Below are 17,260 nucleotides of genomic sequence, written 5' to 3' on the forward strand. Positions count from 1 at the left end.
CTCACTGCTGGTCCAAATTCTTAAAGACGCCTAAGTTGCTCATTAAGGTTCAATCTAAGGCCTTTGGTACATTCTGATATGTCTGTAAAGTTAGACACTTAACTTTGATCGCCAGGACTCACATCTCACCAGAATAGGGCTCCAGTTTATTTTGAAAGGAGAAGATAGATCCTCGCTCCGGTTGTGTCTTCGTATCCCTAAAGATCTCTTTAAATCCTTTTCATTCAAAAGAATGATATTGGAAGGATATTGTTCAATCTTGCAGAAGAGCAAATATCTGTCCAGCTGTCAATACATCTTAAAGCTAGCGTCATCAGTCTAGTAATATTCTAGAGTTTTCTTGTCAACACATTCTTGGAAAATAAAAAGTAAATAAAACCTGAAATTACTGTAGCATGAACACCCACTGTTATCAAAAACATATTGAAACCATTGAAACCCATCAGTTTGGACACACTGTTAAACCATCTGACACACACATGCACAGTTAGTTTATTTGGGCTCAGTCAATCTGCTTTCTAGAGCATTAAATGTGTATTAATCCTCTGCTGAAAGTAGATCCAAACCTGTGAACTACTATATATTCTATTGTACATTTTCTTTGCTGTAACTGAATGCTTCTTTAAAAAGTCAAACTTTATAAGTGAGTTTTTCTTTAACGATTTTAGTCTTTAACAGGAATCATTGAGCCTGTCTCACAGAGACTCACATTGAGCCACAGACAGGTTTGAAATGGATTCACATACAGTAATTTAGAGGTTTTTTTTCACAGGATTTACTTCCAAGAAACACAACATTGAATATTTTCAGACATTTCTGTAAATATAAATTTTGTGCTTTAATGTGTTTCAGACATACTGTGGAAAGTGCTCTTCGGGGACCACAGATTTTATGATTTGCCGATAGATTTTTTTTCCTCCTTTCTCGCTTATCACAATGCCTATATCTCCCTCTAGGGTTCAGTCAATTCAGCCCCTTTGGTTCCAGTAAGTGCCGTGCAAAAAGGGCTTGTTATTCTTGGGGGCGTTTATTGGTGATGTTGGGGGATGTAACTTAGGTTTCAGCGAGAGCAAGCCATGCCTTTAGGAGGAGTATTCATATTCCTCTGCACTGCGTCGTCCAAAGTCCATCCAGCCGAGGTAATCTCTGTCCTTTATCCTGTGGCCGGGGGACATACCGCTGGCTCTGCTGGTCAGGGAGCTTCTGCTGTGGTAGGGGGAGACTGAGGGAGACCAAGACAACACTTAGAACAGGAAGAAATCCCTCTGCTTGGACAAAACAATTATCACATCTATACTGTCTGTGTGATGAAAATTACAGCTCTGAATCAGGTTCAGTCATGCTGATTTGTTTGGTTTCTATTCTCATCTTTGTGAGCTCAGCAGGTCTAGCAGTCACATGGTGTCGACTTGAAGGGAAACAGAGAGAGTGAGGTCAGGAGGTAAGGAGAGGAGGGAAAGAGGTGAGGATAGAGGACGCATGGCTGGTAGAGGCAAATGAATGAAACAGAAATGGAAAAGACATAGCGAGGGAACAAGAAGGAGGTATGGAAAGATGGAGGGAGGAGAAAGAGGAAGCCAGAGGGAGGTGGGGAAATGGCAGATGGTGGGACACAGCATGACTGACGGCACACAGAAGGAGTGGTGGGAGAGAGATAAATAGTGAGACTATAGGAGGGAAATAAGCTGATGGGAATGTTTTGTGTAGGAATTATGGAATCAATGTGCTCCAATTACAATGTATACCTATCTATCCTTGTTGTTGTTTTGTAGTCTGTGAACATCAGACTGCTCACCTTTCCTGGAGATGAGTTTGGCCAGGAGCTGGCTCAGGCCGCTCCGAGCGTCTGCCTCCTCCTGCTTTTGGTTGTAGTTGGTCAGCAAGCCTGATGGTGGCGCCGGAGCTGAGCGGGCGTGGCGTGTGTGGCTGAGTGAGGGGGGAGACAGGCTGTCTGACGCAAGAGCCTCACCCTCAGGTCTTTGTGACTAGAAAATAATTAAACAGATCGGAAATGAAAACCTGAAATTACAACACTTAACCATGAAAAGATTTTACAGCAAAGTCCTAAGTCCACTGGTGTTTGATAAAGAGTCATGTGTGTATTTAGAGGACACGTGTGTGTGTGTGTGTGTGTGTGTGTGTGTGAGAGAGCTTCTGTCTTACCATTAGATGTGAGCTCAGACTCAGGGAACCACTGGACAAAGCAGCCAGCAGAACACACACACAGATTCCTACATTCATGGCTGTGGAGAGAAAAAAAAAGAAAGAAAATAAAACACAGTTAAAGAAATTCACCACATCTAATGCTTCAGATTTGCAATATCACTGCCCCCCTCAACTGTCTCTTTATCGGCCCTTTCCGTCCGTTAAAACTACAGTCTGTGTTTCTGGGAGAAGAAATAGTCACAGACAATATAGGTTTTGCAGAAAGCAGAGATAAATCTTTTCACGACGAGATTAACCTATAATGATTCAGCCGGACCCAGAGGCAAACATCTTATTTTTCCTTTTTACACACTCCGTCGACCTCACAGAGTGGAGAATGATAATTCAACACACATACACACATGCAGAGAGAGTGCATTGGTGTGTGGTTTGCTTGATGAATGTATCTGTCAGCATCCAATCCCAGAGGACTTGTACCAATTATCTCTAAATCTACACTTTGATCTTTGTGCTGTCTGCTAAACAGAGTTCACATCACAGTCATCATTAACATGAAAACACATTTTTTGAAAAAATCAAATAAAGCGCAAGTGAAATCTAATCCATATTTTTCATTCAATCATCATTTAATCTGCTTTTGTCTGTCTGCGTAGTTATTTTTCTTATAGTATTGTTTTTGTTTTAACAAACTGCTTCTGTGGTCCGAAGTAAAAAAAATTCAATTTGCAAAAGAAAAAAAACATTTTATTACATTTGTCAGACTGAATTGCTCACACCGTATTTATTCACCTTGGTGGCTTATTAGATGTGATGAATGGTGTTTTGTGCCCGAACATTCCTCCAGAACAAATCATCCAATTAGACCAAACAAGCAACATGAGTCGCTCTGAGACTTTCAATATTCAATCACTCAAAACAAGAGCAAGCACACACTCAGGCACAAGGCAAAAAAAAGCTAATATCAAGCGTCAGACGCCCCATTGCAAAGAGTATCATGGAATAGTTTCACTTCTCTGTTTAAGTGAATATTTATATTCCCTCCTCACAGAAACACTCAAACACAGCCTGAACTCAAAGCAGAGCAAGAACATTTTGTGCACTGTCATTTGAAATGGTGAGTATACAAGTAATATTCTCTGAATCAAGACAATCATAATGAACAGTATCTTCACATTAAACCTTGTAACTCAGCAGTTTTAAATCATACCAATACTTAAACTATTATCATTTTATTTCTCTGTGTGTCAGTAATTTAATTAATGTAACAACATTTGTTTTTTTATTTGACACAGTGCTGGTTTAAATAGTCATTATCTTGATGCTAATATATTTCTGTAAGCAGCTGGTCATTGTCTCAGATTCATTATTCAATGGCTGGTAATGATGTGGTGCAGAAAAGTGTATGGAGCTCTCCTCTCCTCTCCTCTCCTCTCCTCTCCTCTCCTCTCTCCTCGTTTTTCTTTCAATCCTTTCTTCCTCTCCTCTCCTCTCCTCTCCTCTCCTCTCCTCTTTTTTCTTCCTCTCCTCTCCTCTCCTCTCCTGTGTAACCTGACCAAAGTAAGTTTTTTGTATTTAAAACTGACATTCTCTGTTATTACACTCTGATCATTATCCATCCTTTAATAGACAGTCATTTGCATGTTATCCCTGAATTTAATCATTTGCATAATCCTGCCTGTATTATTTGCTGCAACCCATCAGACAAAGAAAGTGTGATATATGCAAATGTTATATACACACACAATTTTGGTCTACAGGCAAAAAAAAGAAGAAACAGAATTATCTTGTTGTCATCTAATTATTTTTGCACATAACGTCAAGCAGCTTACTTATCATGCAACATTTTTTATGTTACCCAACTCTATTACAGTAATTCACTCAATCCAAAAAACTGAACATGTTTGTCCTCACACATCCAACAACTGTACAGTAAGTTAAACTTCACACACTTGACTTTTCTGTTATATTTTTATATTTTCGCCTAAAACAGAATCTTAGTAAAGTTTAAAAAAAAGGTAAATAGATATAGATCAAGGCCAATGGATATATAGATGTATAGATGTATAGATATTAAAAAATATATTATTTGTGAAGAGAAAAAAAAGTATGTAAGTATAAAAAGTTTAAAAAAAATTAGACTAAAGGTATACTATTTTTGTGTTTTAATGTCAAGAGAAATGGAAAGTTAAAATAAAATACTAATTTAAAAAGCGCCAACCATCTTTACAGGAAAAGATATCATTGCTGCAGATGGAAACTAGAAACAACAAACTATATTTATTTAATGTTTTGTTTCTGTATTTCCTACCTGCAGTTGTTTGGGACCAGGAGTGGATGAATCTGAAGATGTAGAGATTTGTTCCTCCAGTGTTCAGGTAGGAGTGAGTGTGAGAAAGAGAGGGGGGGGACCTGTCTTATACTGACACACAGGAAGTGGGAGGGGACTATACGGGTGGGAGGAGGCTGCTGCTGGCGCAGAAACTGACACCACTGACGCAACTGAGGACGCATACTGCCAACGCACAAACTCAATCGCAAACAAGCACACAAACACACACACACAAAGTAAATGAAGACAGGGTCGAGAGGATGGTGACAGCTTTAATGTCTCCTCGCAGGATGAGAAAGAAATAAAGAATATCAGAAACTTCCCTTAACAAAAAACACAATCTTTTTGGTTTGTATCAGTGAAAGAGATGTTTAAACCCTAAAGAGATGAAGATTGAGGTTTAAAAAAGGGAAAAGTAACACAGAATGAATATTAGTTGGTGTCTTCTGTATGTAGATTGGAAGGGAGACTGTATGAAAATCAAAAGAGGAGAACAGAATAAGTCCCACTGTGCAGCTTCAGAAAATTCATCCACTGTTCCACTGATTGTCTTTCTAATAGAGCAGTTCAGTGCCCTTCACATTTCATTTAGGGTGCAGAATGACTCTGACATTGTTCAGCTTGGGAAATACGTTTCTTTCTTCTGCTTTTCTTTCCTTAATATAACAAGCTATCACTAATAGAGTTCTGACAAAGTGGGTCTGAAGTGGGTCAAAATGTAATTCTGAAACTTTCACTTAACCTTTCTTGTGTGTGATGGATGTGCAGCCCCTGATAGAAAATTCTGCTCAATCCCATTCTTAAGAAAATGATTCCACTATGACGCCTGAATGTTCACCCTGTTTTGTAAAAAAATGCACTTAAATCAGTTGAATACACAATGTAGTCATGAGAAAGGTTTTGTAGGCCTACTTAATAAAAACAACAATAATATCATCTATGAAATATCCACTGCAATCAAATTCAGAAACACGTTCAAAACGTCTCAAATAGGTAGATTGAGTTATAATATCGCTAGCTACACGATTTACTGGGATCACTAACAGAAGCTACACTTAGCAGCGGGTACCTTGACCAAACTTTCTGCCAATTGCCCTGCTCAGAATATCCATTCAAGGGGTGATATGTACATGTCTGTGACGTCTCGCCTTCACTGTGAATGTCACAGAGAGGTGTAATGCTTTGTACCACCTTCGGAGGTAGTAACAGAGGTGTGACAGGGACAAGACGTGATCAGCGGAGAAATCAGGTGAAAACAGTGAAAGTGAATTCACAAACTTAGAGACCAATATTACGCCGTTGCAGAATCACTATGAATGGACTGGGGCGCTGGTGGTGCAGTGGTTAGTGCGCGCGCCCCATGAGCGGAGGCTGTAGTCCTCAACGCGGGCGAGCCAGGTTCGAATCCAACCTGTGGCTCCTTTCCTGCATGTCATTCCCCACTCTCTCTCTCCCTGATATCTGACTTTGTCCACTGTCCTATCTCTCAATTAAAGGCACAAAAAGCCCCAAAAAATGAAAAACATCACTGAATGTACAAACATGTAATGACAACACAGCCTTGTTATGGCGCTCACATTCTGAAAAGGACTTTATGAAGAACTTTTTCTCTTCTCACACAGTTTTTTGTACGTGTTATAGAGTTGTGTTTTTGTTATATTTGACAGAGATTTGTGATCCTTTGTTCACTGTTGACTGAATGCAAAGCTGGATGACGCATTTTTCACCTCTTTTTGTTAGCTTTCAAAAATGTGCAAAACACAAGACAATTTGGAGCCAGGGTCTGTGCAGGGCTCGCCTGGTGTGGTGTTGACATTCTGCCCTTTTTGATAACCAAAACTAAGATACTGGTTGGTACAAACCACAGGAGAAGTGTAGTAACGTTCCCTCTGCCTTTGCTAATCCAGTGCACATAGTGCTGGAGGAGTCACATTTTTCAATTTATTCCATTCAATAAAAAAATCAAAACATTCACACCATAGAGTTGGAGTAAAAGACGAATCCTCTTCATCATCCAAAAGGAGCTGCAGCGTAAAGGTATTCAGTCATCATTTCTTTTATGCAAAACCTGATCTGCTCTTAGGGCTTTGTGTGAATCATTCAAAATTATTCAGTAGTTCAGAAGCAGGCAAGGTCACCCGGTAAATCCAAAGCTTTTTTGACAAATATTTTCACTTCTTTAGCTTTGAGTAGCTCAGATCCTAAACTTTGACCTCCCTGGAGATCTGATGACTTCACTGAATAAAGTTAGATTGCATGCCTCTATTCGTCATGGTCTACAGAAGTCCTTGATGTACAATTTTTTTTTAATTAAGTTTATAGAGGGAAAAACTGAACCCGCATCAGCAGCCTAAAACAAAAAAAATATTGGGGTGACAAAATGTTAAGGATTATTTCTAAAAAGGGTGTCTGGTACTTTGTACTGACCGACTAAAGATGGATATCAAACTTTGCATTTATTTATCTACATGATGTAAAAAAAAAAAAAAAGAATATATGCAGCTTACCAGATCGTTTGGGAAAGAATATGATTTCACAGAGCCATATTTTTGAAGTGTTTTGATGTGTTTGATTTACTGTACGTGTTTCATTTGAACAGGCTGTCCGTAAAAATAACTCACGGGGTAACACTTTCATTGCTGTCTTGATGACGTGAAACTACAAGTTCTGACAGGGTTGTGTGTGTGTGTGTGTGTGTGTGTGTGTGTGTGTGTGTGTGTGTGTGTGTGGGTGATATTTCTCTGGAGTATTCTTGTATTTAGATGAGGCTAACATTAGCCAGGTCCTTGTCATTAGCAGCTGGTTGCTGTCATCAGCACCCGTCTAGCCTCCAATAGCCACATGTACAAACACTTGATTTAGAAACTGTTTCCCATCTCCGACCTTCTGATTGGCTAATGAAGTGCACTACACACCATCTAACTGTGTTCATTTCATGAATTAAATCATCTGAACGACACCTACTCCTCCCTGCTGAACATGATAGAGAACTCAACTTCTTGCTTCATCCTCTGTAGAGAATATTGACTTTTTTTCTTGATCCAGCATCTTTCACAATCCAATACTTACAGTTAGAGATACACAGTGAACTTTTGGGTGAACAGAAAACTGAACAAATGAAACTCTACTCCCACCGGGTTGCATTGCAGACAAGTCTGTAAGCTTCTGTCTGCTGTTTGGAGAAAAACATCAAAAATCTTTAGTAAACAACAGGTGTGATGAAGCTATATCGTCTGTTATACTTTAATGTGTATCATACTTTCCTCATTAACTATCTTCCTCTTCATTCCTCTCCACATACTTTAAAACTGTCATTTTAAGGAGGTCATATTATGCCCTTTTTGGAGTTTGTATATTTAATCTATGCAGCGTTTCTGCGGACTTTGAATTTTTGCACATAGATGTGCCTAAACATGCACAGGACACTTGGAAAACACACTAAAGGGCATATAAAACCAGAAAAAGCATAATATGACCCCTTTAAGCCAATAAGATCTTGTATTGCTGCATCATCCTTCCATATTGTTTCCATTTGCATTATTTCATAAACCCAGCTAGATGAGGTTTATTTTAACTTGAGCAGAGAAGAAGTATGTTGGTGTTGTTGAATGCCGCTGTAACTTATAACCAAGCCAAATAAAGTGAATCCAAAGGAACCTGGTGAGCTCCTCTCTATGGTTTCATGTCTGTAAACTGAAAAAAGGATTTGTGTCTCGCCTCAGAGAGAAAACAAATATATGCCAGTTCGTCCTCACTCATAGCTCCTCCAGCTCGTCTTTATTTCTCTCATTCCTCAGAATGCAATTTAGCAACAGAGACATCCTCTTGAAATGACGCGCAGAGATTGATTTCTGAGTCACAGGAAGAAAAACATAGGAGAGAGAAGAAGATATCCTTTATTAATCCCTTGGGGGTGAGTTCAATTTTACACTCTGTTTTTGATGCTACACACAAAGGCTGAAATACACACACATGCACAGACAGGATCCTATGGACATGCACTAATGGAGAGATGTTAGAGTGACGGGCTGCACATGAAAGACTGCCTTGGCAGTTGTAGGTTTGGTGTCTTGCTCAAGGGCACCTCGGCAGTGCTCAGGAAGTGAGTTACCAGACAACATTTCTGACTTGTTCCTCACCGGGACTTGAACCCAACTCATGTCCCAACTGACTGAGCATCTGCAGCTCCCAAAAGAAGCAGGAGACGAAAAGGCAGAAAATAGAGACATTTTAAAAGCCTGACTAAAAATGAATGATGGTTGACTGTAGCTGCTTCAGTTTCAGGATCTATAGTAACATCACGTTACTGAAACATTTTAGTGTAACAGAGATGTCAATGTTTTACAACAAACACTTTTTCTTTACAATCTTCAACATGTCTTAGCTCAAAAGCAATAAAAAGTAAAAGAGTTACTAGATAGAAAATCAGGTGTTCTGGTAAAGTTCTTCAGGCATTTAAGTCAAAGTTGCAACTATCACACTTTTTTTCAGAGCATGTGAGCAAGTTCAGACATTTTGTCACACACCTACACATTCAATGCAGGATCTGTAGGCAAACCTTTGGTGTTGGAAGTGTTCTGGTTTCTAGTCCGGGTATAACTGTCTAATAGCGTTCAATGAGTTTTGGATGTTTCCATCTAGATCATAAGAGAAACAAAACTGGCTGTTATGACATCCTGACTCCCATCAGCCGTAAAAAGAAGATTATTATTTATTTATTTTTACTCAGTTTTTATCTATTTTTTACATGTTATACAGCACAAAAAAAGGAAAAAAAGCACAGACTTACACATGAGAAACAAAAACAGTACAGGAATGCATGCTAAAAAACAAAACAAAAACAAAACAGGCAAGGTCACATTTTTGCATTATTACATCAAAACAGAAGTAGTCTGGATTAGGAGTTATTCATTCATTGCAGTCTGTACCCGTTTCTTATCTGATGAGATGATTTATGTTTAACTGATCTCTACAGATAGATAGCTTGATTCAACTTCTTTAAGTACTCCAACTCTTTCTAAAGTTACTAGTCGAACTGTAAAAAAACGACCTTTACTTGGGAAAGAAAGTCGTGGCAGGATGTCCTTTTTGTCCTGGATATATCACAGTGTGTTTCCCAGCTCCTCCTGGAGTACTCTGAGGCTTTCCCAGGCCAGATGGGATACACAATCTCTCCAGTAAACTCTGGGTCTACCCGGGCTCTCCTTCCAGTTGGGCATGTCCAACTGGAAGGAGATATTTAATTCATCTAAAATTCTTCAGAAAAGATATCTGTTTTGGAAAGTTGTAAGGTTATGTATTGTTGTTGAATAGTGACTAGGTATTAAGTTTGATTTCCTATATTTTTAAAGAGACCTATTTGTTATCAACTTGTAGAGGCTTACAGCAATATTAAATTCTTATGCTTATGTTTAATTCAGAAAAAGTAAGTAGTGTCTTTTGAACAACATCTTACCGTAATAAACCATCTTTCCCGTACCCCAGTTGAGTAGGCTAATATATGATGTAATTTCTGGCCGATGTGGTCGACATTATCGTACTAATATGTAAACTTTGTAGTCTTGAAATATGAACTCTCATGATGCCGTGTTAGGGTTCGTTTACATATTTCCCCTGAAGTGTTTGTTGTCTTTTGATGGAGGATAATTGAGGCTCATGTTGGAGCTCTGTATAACTATTGTCACATAAAGACACAGTTACACATTATGCTTTCATATACACTATATGCAAATATCAGCGACTTCTGGATTAGATTATGCTTCATTCTGTGTCAGCTTTGTTTAACAATCCTTTGCCAAGTTCATCAGGTTTCTGCACCACACACTCGGTCAGTCAGTCTATGCTTTTTTGGTTATTTTGCTCATGACTCTATATTAATATTGATAGATAAAAAACGAATTTGTCTTCATATTTGAATGGCTTTGCTGCACACTTTGCATGTATTTGTTTACCTGCAGGGACAGTCCTGTGTGTAAACGATCTCACACATATGGATCTCATCCGCTGTGAGCGACTGGAACAAACACTGTGAACAATCCATTGATTGGCTAAATGAACACTTCCAGCCAGTTTCTGTGTAAAGACACCTAAAAAGTTTGAAGAACCTGAATAAAAATAAAGTAAATAGCCCCAGAATGGTCAATTTACACAAAGTATGGACATATCTAAATATGCACATTTGCAAAGATAGATCTAAAAGTTATTTATTACATTTACATTTGTTTTAATTATTTCAGATGAAGTGCTTTAGAGAACTACTTACAGTAAAGGAGATGGGGATAACAGCAACTTCCTCTAGAAATAACAGACACATCAGTAACAAAGTTTGATGAAAAGTAAGAAACACAGTCTTTAGTTGGCCACCAGACTCAACCCAAGGCATCATGATACAGCTGATCATTTTCTTTCTGGAAATATGGTTAAATAATCACAAGACCACATTAGGTAATGGAGTGACAATGATGAAATGACCTTACAGAGTCTCTGAAAGACGCCATAGTTCATGGACGGATATTGAAGTTTGTGAAAGAGAGACTCTCACACTGGATCCTTCATAAGGTCATGAAAGCTGTCTGAATTCACAGTAATAAAAAAGTAGTCCTGCATGCATAAAAATATCCTCCAATGGGGTGAGCCAAGCAGAGGCTGATCTCGAAGCATGCAGGGCTTGAATGGGGCTTGAAATGTTCTTGATTATTAAGCAGTGTAACCAATACTTGTGCTGCAATATGACCAATAGGTAATGTGATTTCTTTTTTAAAGTAAGAAGACTGGTTACAAGTTATATCAAGGCTTATCCCTATTTATTTAACAATGTTTTACTGATATCCCTACAAGGGACTAAACCTGAAAGAAAAAAAAACACAGAAGGCATTTAGAGGAATAGACTTCCCCTGGAAACTGACCATTTTCACCATATATCATTTATTTCTCCCCCCAAAAAATCATGAAATCTCAACACCAGTTACCAAAATGTTCACTCCTAGGTTAACCTCCTCGTTCTGTCAAGGCTTAAAAAGAGGTCTACAGGTATAAGTGCAATGAATCAGACATATGTGACTTATTTATATGTAACACTTTAATTGAAAGACAAAGGTTGTGCAGTGGTTAGCACTTCCACCTCACAGCAAGAAGATTGTAAAGTGTTGCATCTCCTTTTGTTTAAACCCAAAAACAGGCAGGGCCAGGTTTACACTAATCCGGACTAAACAAAGGCTACAACATTTCATTCTCTAAGTCTATCTGTCTTCTTCAAGTTCTAATTGGAGTCTTAAAGTTCTTCAGAGACAGACCTGGAGACCACAAGTTGAGCATATAAAAGCTTTATCCATCTTTACAGAATCCAAAAGCAGTGAGCCGTCTCAGCTGAAGGAACTAACACAATCATCAAGAACATCCCTTTTTAAACCCCTTGGTGAAGGCGTTGAGAAAAAGCTTCCCTCCGCCCTGAAGACTGCAAAGTTCCAATCCCGACTTGGCCTGTCTGTGTGTGGTTGCATGTTCTCCTTTAATCTTCACAGTTATTATTTCCAATCTGGCTTCTTCCCACAAACTAAAGACATGGGAAGACATGGACATGCAGCCCAGTTAGAGTCAGTCGTCTCTCCACTGGAATGGTAGGGGTTCGATCCCCAGCTCCTGCAGCAACATGCCCGCTGGGCAAGACACTTAACCCCTGAAGTGCTCCCGCTGCTTGTCGCTGGCGTATGCATGTGTATGAATGGGATTAGTTAGTTCTGATACATTCTGATTTACATAGCAGTCTCAGTGTGTGAATAGGTAGGTGTGACATGCAATGTAAAAGTGCTTTGAGTAGTCGTAAAACTAGAAAAGTGCTAAACAAGCTCAAGTCTTTTTCCATTACCATTTACATGCTTGTAAGATAAAGTGGTGACTTTAAACTGCTTGTCCGGCTCTATACGTCAGTGCTGTGATTGACTGGCTAACCTGGCCCCAACCCTCGCCCAATAAAGCAGCTCCATGGCCCACATGACCCTCAACAGGATTAGCAGTATAGATGAATGGATGGATTGATGAATTCATATCTCCTCCTGGAATGACAAATCAGTCTCTCTTACTTAGAAAACAACTTATGTGGGGTATATTACTCACAGATCTGTGGTTCAATAACAACATCACTATTCATCAAGGAAGATATGCATGCAAACATGCAGTCTTTTTAGGAATGCGTTCATGTTAATTCTCTCCTTGGTGCGTCATGGTACTTGAGTTAATGACAGTCTTGTGTTGTGTGGGTCACAAACCTCTTCAGTAGAATGACCCTCTCTTCAGCTTTAATCAGCTGCCTTGCTCTGTGTGTCAGACATGAAGGGAAGATTGGGGGCAGAGAGGAAGACAGGAGCAGTGGGCAGAAATGATAATGAAATGATGTAAAAAATATGTTTTTCATGTTTAAAACTGGTAACAAACTATGAAGCAATTAATCATTGGCCAATGCAGAACAGAAAGTTAAAAAAAGAGAGAAAACAAAATTTTTGAAAATGAAATTGAAAAATCCTGACTACAGGATGCTACACTTTTTTGTTTCCTGACCAAAAGGCAAAACTTCAAAGCCCTCTGTAAATTCCTTTAGCTTGTAATTATATACTACCAATAAGCATTATTTTCTTGTGTCTTCTATCGTCTGAATCGCTTGGTCTGCAGATTCACATCTTACAGAGTAAAGAGAACCTGATAAACAAAGGCCTGAGACCTGTTTTCTGGGTATGGTGGCCTCGCTGCAAAGTTTGCCAATCAAGTTTCAAGGCTATAGTTTCAAGGCTAAATGTTAGACAAAAGGCATTAGTCAACATTTATTAAACTCTGTGTTTTTGGGAGAGAAAACACGCTTTGCACTCTCAACGACTTCTTTCCTTCCAAAGTGCCTAACAACATTTATAATTAAAAAAAAAAAGGCTGCTACATTTTCTTCATTACTTCATTTGTTTTCTCAAGGGCAACAAGACTTTGGCTATGCTGCTCTCTGAGGCTCTCGAAGCAGTGCTTGGTGCTTAATGTAAAAGCCAACATGCTCACACACTCACAATAATGATATCTGATGTTTGAAGGACAATGTTTATAATAATGATCTTAAACATGCTGATGCTTCTTGAAAAACGAAGTACAAGTGAAGCTAATGCAGTTTTTGTTTCTCTAAGAGCTTTATTTGTGAGCTTTTCAGAGCCTGTACTGCGGAGGACAGTGGACAGAGCATGAAATCAAGGGAGAAGGAATGGGGAATGACAAGTAGGAAAGGTGACATGGGTTGGATTTGAACCCAGACCGCCTGTTTAGGGGACCATAGCCTCAGTACATGGGGCGCGACCTCATTAATTGGCACCCCTGACTGATGAGGAAAAAGGTTAAGTACTTGGTGCAGAACAAATAACAATTTTGACCTCATGTTGGGGCTAAAGGCAGAGATCAACAAAGTTATTACAAATGATCCTGACTCTGACAGGTTTCATCACAATCTATCCAACAAACATTGACCATGAGTGTCCATTTTATTTCATATACCAACAAAGAGTATATGTACAAAAGTTCAATCCATGTAAAATTGGCTGAGAAACTTTTACCTTTACTCTTTAAGTCCATGACAAAGAAACAATGAGAATCTCTTTGGATAATCTATTCATCCATTTAGTCATATTTTGATTTCAAATCCTAATTAGACAAAAGGAGACATTTGAAGATGTTTCAAGGGACATCTTTGCTTCTTTATGACATCTCACTAACTTATTTTTTGTTAACCACAGTCGAAGCACTGTAGGTTTTTCAGACGGCCATTCACAGATCCATGCTGCATGCAGTCTTTAGGCACAAGCAAGCGTTCACTGTCATTAATGGATCACTTTGAAGATGCAGAACCAACAGAGAATATTCAATCCAAGAAAAATAATAACCTAATAGAACAGCTCTGAATTGCCATATTACTGCAATTACACGTTGTGTATTTGTCTGCCTAAAGTGTCCTGGAAAATTAAAGCTTCTCGATGAAGGATGGGTTAAATTAAGATGTCAACATGTTGTGGAATGTTCTGTCATGTGTTAATGACATCATGGAGAAAAAGTTGGATTTGTTCAATGTAAAATAATATATCACTTCTTATTGAACTACGTGAGTCTCTATTTTTCAGATATAATTTTCTCTTAGTTTTTTGTCTATATTTAAATAAAAGTCAATATCAGGAAAATAAACTTCAAGTTTGCACGAAGAAGGAAAAGGTTGCATATAAATTAGACAATTAAAACAAATGACATTTTCAACTTCTATTTCCCCTGTCTTCTTAAACTTTCATGAGAGCATTGAGCAGACTTACAGTTATCTTCCACAGGAGCTACAGCATCATATTGCCTGAACTCGCCTTTCTCTGAGGAAATAATGTTTGTGAACTTTGCTTCTTTCTCTGGCTTCATAGTTTAAGATGAAATTTCCAAACTAACCAGTAAGTCTCAAATGTCGTGTTAGAATTATCAAATTCTGTGGGGAAAGAAAAGCTGGACAAAGTGTGTTTACATTTTCAATTTTGGTTTACTGGAAATATCTATAAGCTGCGTGAATGAAACAATCTGTCAATTGAGACCTTGTGTGCAGAACTGTGAGGTCTTATTGAAGCATCTCAGTCAGGATGTTCTCAGGGGAAATAAAGCAAGTCTACAGTCAGCTGCTTTTTCTAATAGATTCTTTCATCAATACTAATGCTCCTCTCTAGGCCATAAAAACAGTGTGTGATTGTGTGTGACGTTCCTAATATCAGAAATGTGTCTGTTTGTGTGGGTCAGCAGGGGAGAACTGAGCTGTATTTAGGGGAAATATTCATTCTCATATGTTATTAAATGTTACTTAGTGTCCCTGTAAATATCCTTAACTGTTCTGAATTATAAACAAACGGGAAATGCTAAAAGCTGTCCTGGGGTAGACTTGTTTGGTCTTGTATAACGTTCAATAAAAATAGAATAGAGTAAGAGCACTACAGAATGTGAAGTGAAAAAGTCAGTGTGCATGTGTGTATTTTCATTTAAACATTACTCAAATGTACAGATACATACATACATGCATACATACATGCATACATACATACATACATACATACATACATACATACATACATACATACATATCTTTTTGCATTTGTTCATTGCTGCAATGCAATATATATATATCTGTTTTTTTATGCATAAACAAAACAAAACAAATATCTGTTACAAAGCACATTTTCAGTTTGTCACACATGGAGAGAGTCAATCTGAGTTTTTGAATTTGATATTTAAGGTTTTCCGCCTTCTGGCTTAAAGTTTTCTGAAAAACATACACTTGATTGGATCAAACTGCCTCCACAGCTCAACAGCAGACATTTAATGGGAGAGCAGCATGGATTTGAATTTAGGATGTAGCCACTTCCTGTTTCAGTATCAAACCATGATAAAAACAAAAGAGGAAGCAGCATTAAGAGGAGACTGGATTTTCTCCTCTGTTGTCTCCTTATGTTGACGGTTAGTTAAGACAGTTATATTGCCAGCCTGAGGCAGTCTGTCACTGGGTGGAAATAGAGGAGTTCTGCTGGTGTATTGAGGAAAATGTGTTGAAAACACACACACACACACACACACAAATGCAACTATACTTAGGCGACACATACACTGAGAGAAACAAGACAAGAGAAAGAATGAGATAACAAGAAAGATAAGCTAATAGATATTGTGCAATCACATAAATGTATTACATGGAAATGAACGTCAGAACACTTTAGGAGAAAAGTGTTTCAGCTGCTCTTTGTTATTTTGACAGAAGTTGGAAAAACAATCACGTTGATGACATTTTTCTGACAGTCTTTTGAACCTCCATCACATTGATCAATTTACTGTACCTGCTTATTATTGTCCAGGTCCTTACTTTGGGCTGGGCCACATCCCAGCATGCAGTGAGAAAAAGGAAGAGAAATAACAGTGAAAGGTCAGCTGTGTCGTGACAGAGTGGTGACCTGTCTATAATGAATTCTCTTGTTTGAATGAAAATGAGTGAAAACCTGTCCAATTCATTTAATTAGCTTTCTTAATATAAATCATATCACAGCTTATCATTGGGGATTGTGAGGTGATCTGAGAGGTCCCTTTATTAAAATGCTCTGTCTTTCCCAATAATTCTCATCAGTTGTTTTCTGGAATATCACAACATCAGTGTGAGAAACATGTCACTTTGCTTGAGCTTCTCTCTGCTCTTTAAGGGTCAAAGAGGCAATGAGCTAAATAATGTTTGATAATTGTTGTATGTCTACAGCTCAAAATAAAATCTGATTCTTTTTTTCAGTAAACAGACAAAAAGTTAAGGGGAAAATGAGGTTCAGACCCTTCAGCCTGTAATTAACTGGCACAGATTCCTTCCTTTTATCTCCTGAATTTATAACAGTACTTATTGTTTCAAAGTGTATATTGGTACTGTTTTCTATTTAGGGTGGTAGGCTCAGTCAAACTTTATGTTCAATGGTTCATTGAATAATATATATTTTTTAATTTTAATGATGCATCATTATCTTTAAACGAAAAATTTGAACATAGTGGATGAGTTTCAATATTGACATACAAATCATGGATTTCTATCAACTGAACTAGATAAAGCCTGTGGTTGCTACAGCTAACTTTTCTAGGCTTCCAGTTGAACCAGCACTTAAAGCACTCACAGCCAAGACTCCCCTTTCGGTGCATTCTCTTTATGTACAGTCTGACAATAAACTTATTAAAACTCTATATAAATATAGAGTAATA

At 38.2% G+C, this 17,260-nt stretch overlaps 1 protein-coding gene across 2 annotated transcripts; it reads right to left on the reverse strand.

Annotated features, from left to right (window-relative positions):
- Positions 1–469: 469 nt before the first annotated feature.
- On the reverse strand, positions 470–4,556 carry LOC109984861 (cholecystokinin). 2 transcript variants are annotated; one of them, XM_020635018.3, is made up of 4 exons: positions 4,475–4,556; positions 2,164–2,243; positions 1,796–1,985; positions 470–1,222 (listed from the first exon to the last, which is right to left on the reverse strand). In XM_020635018.3, the coding sequence occupies exons 2-4, from the start codon at positions 2,239–2,241 to the stop codon at positions 1,083–1,085; spliced, it is 408 nt and encodes a 135-aa protein (XP_020490674.1). In that variant the 5' UTR covers positions 2,242–2,243; positions 4,475–4,556; the 3' UTR covers positions 470–1,082. The 2 variants fall into 2 exon arrangements, with proteins under 2 accessions (XP_020490674.1, XP_029133353.1); XM_029277520.2 differs by lacking the exon at positions 4,475–4,556 and adding an exon at positions 2,956–3,565.
- Between the last annotated feature and the right edge of the window lie 12,704 nt (positions 4,557–17,260).

Source organism: Labrus bergylta, chromosome 8 (assembly GCF_963930695.1).
Source record: "Labrus bergylta chromosome 8, fLabBer1.1, whole genome shotgun sequence".
Lineage (NCBI taxonomy): Eukaryota > Metazoa > Chordata > Actinopteri > Labriformes > Labridae > Labrus > Labrus bergylta.